At 30.8% G+C, this 4,237-nt stretch overlaps 1 protein-coding gene across 1 annotated transcript in view; it reads left to right on the top strand.

Moving 5' to 3' along the window:
- Positions 1-365: 365 nt before the first annotated feature.
- LOC106474049 overlaps positions 366-4,237 on the top strand; it is a 24,215-nt gene continuing 20,343 nt past the window's right edge. The window contains exon 1 of the mRNA XM_013934734.2: positions 366-716. Within this exon, the coding sequence (XP_013790188.2) occupies positions 609-716 (108 nt within the window). The 5' untranslated portion in view covers positions 366-608. The remainder of the gene's footprint in view (positions 717-4,237) is intronic.

Raw genomic sequence — 4,237 nt, 5'->3', positions numbered from 1 at the left:
TATCTTTAATTTTCGCTTTGTGTATAATAAAAGCTACACTAATATGGAATGTTTATTGGGCCGTTTTAGTAAAATAAGATAATAGTAAGTAATACAAAATATGATTTGCAAACTCATAAAATATTTACAGCAGACCATGACAGATGGTATACGAATCATATCACCAGTTGATTAACTAGCGTTTTTTACCAATGGAATGACGCTATTGTCGTTCGTAAATTTTCGGTACTACTCGTCGCGCACCGAGCGAAATCGAGTTTTATTAAAAATTATAAAAACACGGTGTACATATATATATATATATTTACATAAAAAAATTATCTATTATTTAATGAAATTTTTGCAAGTATTGCGTTTTATTAAACTTTATATGACGGTTTTCTTGACAATAAGCTCAAAATATATGATGTAATAGCCAAACTCACCAAAAGAACCGAACGTATTATGTGCTTAGAAGTTACACAGACAGTGTTGCCAGATATCAACGTATACTTACTGTCGTGTGAATTTTATCTTTAGAACAGAATAATCATAATCAATAGTTCAGGATCGTTGTCAATAGCTGTAAGCTTTAGAGTATTAACAATATATATATTTGATATTGTGTGATGTTTCAGCAAGAACAGACACTAGTATGTTTGGAGAGACGTATAAAAAAATTAGAAGACCAAATACACGGAAAAAATCTGAAGCGTAACCAGGGTTTAGAGCAATCGGTAAGATACTAAAATTGAATAACATAAAATTTTATGTTAATGGTAGTACAAGACCCATTGATCTAACTGTTTCACACACTAAACGAAACCTTAGATTTTTACTTTTAGAATTCAAAGCAAGCCCGTATCGTTTTCATATTTATTAGGCCTTCCCTTAAAAAGTTAAACTCACTCCCTGGTGGTTCATCACTGACAACAGTAAGTTCAAGGACTTATAAAGTTATGTTTTATAACGTTAAAATTCGGGTTTCGATATACGCGTGGGTTACAGTGCAGATAGTCCATTATGTAGTTTTATGCTTAACAACAAACAATGGCTTAATTAAGCTCTATCAAGTAAGAAAAATTAAATTTACTGCATTCATCAGTATCATCACGTTTGAAGGCAACCCATTGAAAACAGAAATGCCAACCACTCTGTTAGTGTTAGAAAATAAAAATTAAAACTGCTCTAGCTGAAGATGATTCCTAACCTGCCAAAAGTTATACTTCAATTTTATTTGTGCCCCATGGTCCTACTAATCTACCATTTTCACCATTAGGTAGAAAAATAAAAGATGCAGCAACACCATAAGTTTCCTTAACTATATTTAATAACTCAGATCCTTTTAATGTTTACCTTTTTTTTTTCCAGAGGAAATAATTTCAGAGATTTTAACTTATCTTTGAATGATTGCCTTTTCATTCCAGGTATAGTCTCAGTAGTCCTTCATTGAGCCCTTTCCAACAATTCAGTGTCCTTTGTAAAGTAAGGCACTCAAGACTGAAGATAGTACTCCAAATGTGACCTAACCAGTGACCTATACAATGAAATTATATCATTTTTAGACTTGTATTCAGTATTTCTGTAGATGTAGCCTAAAATCCTATTTGTTATTACCACTAGTACACTGCTTGGATGTCTCAAGAGACTAATCAACTCAAACACAAAAGTATCTTTCTTTCATGACATTGTTAAAGCTATTCCCGTCAAAATTATACTTATAATTCTAATTTTGATAACCCACATGCATTATCTTGCATTTATTATAATTAAAAGCTATCTGCCATTTATTTGGCTAACTCACTAAATGATCTAAATCCTTTTGTAAAGCAGCAACACCCAATACCTTAATATCATCAGCAAATGTGAGTTATCATCATTGATGTAAATCAAAAATCCTAACACTAAACCCTGAGGTACTTCACTTGTGACACTTTGACTGAACCCTGTTTATAAAAATCCTCTACTTTCTTCTATCAACCACTTTTCTACCCAGTGAGCCAGTTTATCCCACAGACCTACAGAGATTATTTTTCAACATGCCTTTTATATGACACTTTGTTAAATACTTTTGAAAATCCAGATAAACCAAATTGACACCCTTACCTCATCTATACAAATAGTTACCTCTTCAAAGAGTGTTAAAAGATAAATAAGACAAAACTTTCCCATAGTGAAACCATGTTGACTGTCCAACAAAATACTAAATTTTGTTGTTAGAATTAGTGTAAGTATGGATTCAAGTATCAGTCTTTCAACTCTTTCTATAATGTAAGGGTGACACTGTGACCTCCTGTTTGATTAGTTTAACACTTAAAATGCTTGCATGCAATTTGCTACACACTTTCTACATAATATCAAGTTTATAATTGCAAAACAATTGTGTAATATGGTTTAGTATTTATATGATATATTTGGTAGTGAATTTTTGTAAGTTGTGTTTTTAAAAAACATCAAAAAGTACTACCTTTTTTCTCATAGTTTTTTTATTGTGTGGCTAAGATCATATAAGTGTATCTAACAGTTTTTATATTGTGTGTCTAAGATCATATAAGTGTATCTAACAGTTTTTATATTGTGTGCCTAAGGTCATATAAGTGTATCTGACAGTTTTTATATTGTGTGCCTAAGGTCATATAAGTGTATCTGACAGTTTTATATTGTGTGCCTAAGGTCATATAAGTGTATCTAACAGTTTTTATATTGTGTGCCTAAGGTCATATAAGTGTGCCTTACAGTTTTTTATTGTGTGGCTAAGGTCACATAAGTGTACCTAACAGTTTTTTTATTCAGTGAAATTATAATTGATGTGTCTGTGTTCATACTGATTTTCTTGTCTGTTCACACAATATTTTATGTACAATGATTGTTGCTATTGGATAATATGAAAGAAATTGGAATTTTGTAACTATCACTGATCAGGAAGTTCCATTTTTTATATACAGTATAGTAAGTTCTAACTTGTTTTATTTTGATGAGTTATTTATCTTAACCTGTTGAAGTCGTTATGTAGCCTAAAGTAACAGTAAAAGCATTGTCCAGTAAAAATTTGACTTCCTAATCATAGGCCTACACTGATAGATGAAATAAGTTTAAGCTACCTGCATATTTTTCGTCAACCTCACTTTCTTTTTGAAAATTATTGCTTCTTTTCAGTGACGATAAACTTCTTGTGATATGTGTTGAGTAATAATGACTTTACTTATACACAAAAGTTTGCCATCACATGACTCTTAGCTTGCAATAACTAACCCTAAATATCTTTATCTGATGTCTTCTCATATAATAATATTCCTATAACTTTCAACTAGACATATAGAAAAAAGATTATAATGAAAAAAACAGTACATTTAATGAAACTACATACAAATTCCTAGGTTTGTAGTTTCTTTCACAAAAACTATATAATACAGTTTACTCCTCTCCTTTCTCCTTATTCTTGGTGTGGATAGAAGATAATTTTATGTATGTAACAACCATTTTTAGCTGTTGGTTCTCTATTGTTTTATGGCTAATATTTATTAGTTGTTGTCCAACACACTTCAATTGAGGCTGGCCCCACTGAAATAGAATAAGTGGCAAAAAAGGAAAATCAGCTGAGAAGCAAAACTTGGATAAGTCTGTTTCTAGGCAATCGCAGTTCCTGAATAAATAGAAAACATTTCAAATAATTTTCAATTGCAAACTATACTAAATAAACTTGCAAATTTACAAAATATCAGTTATTAAATATTGTTGCGTAAAAGAATTATTGAAATTGTTAGAAATTACTATTTTTTACTTAAGTTTTGAAACTTGATATGCAAGTGTGCACTTGACACTGGAAAACTACTCACCAGTTGTAATAGGATTAGTAGATTTGAGCTTTTGGCCATTTGAAATAGCTTATGGAAAAACAATGGACTATTTGGTCTTTCAAGGCTGACCTTTCACACTCATTCTTAGGAAAAGTAAAAATTTATACTCGTAGATTCTTTACTTAAACTCTTGTAAATTGTTGGCATCCAATTCTGCCTTTAACCTTTTCAAGACAGGGCACAGGTGAAAGGCCATGTCATCTAATTTGTTGAATCGTATTCAAAGTTTTATTGAACTGCTATTTCATAAATTTATGTCAATAAGTTTGGTATCAAACTGTAGATCAATTTCTTAATTTAAAAGTAAATATTAAAAATACAGATAAACATCACGTGGTATGTTGAATGCAGCACTGGTTGAAATTAGATGTTTGTGAAGTCAAAATACTAAGTCTATAGTT

The sequence above is a fragment of the Limulus polyphemus genome, unplaced genomic scaffold (assembly GCF_000517525.1).
Source record: "Limulus polyphemus unplaced genomic scaffold, Limulus_polyphemus-2.1.2 Scaffold6760, whole genome shotgun sequence".
NCBI lineage: Eukaryota > Metazoa > Arthropoda > Merostomata > Xiphosura > Limulidae > Limulus > Limulus polyphemus.
This window is presented reverse-complemented; position numbering and strand designations above follow the sequence as displayed.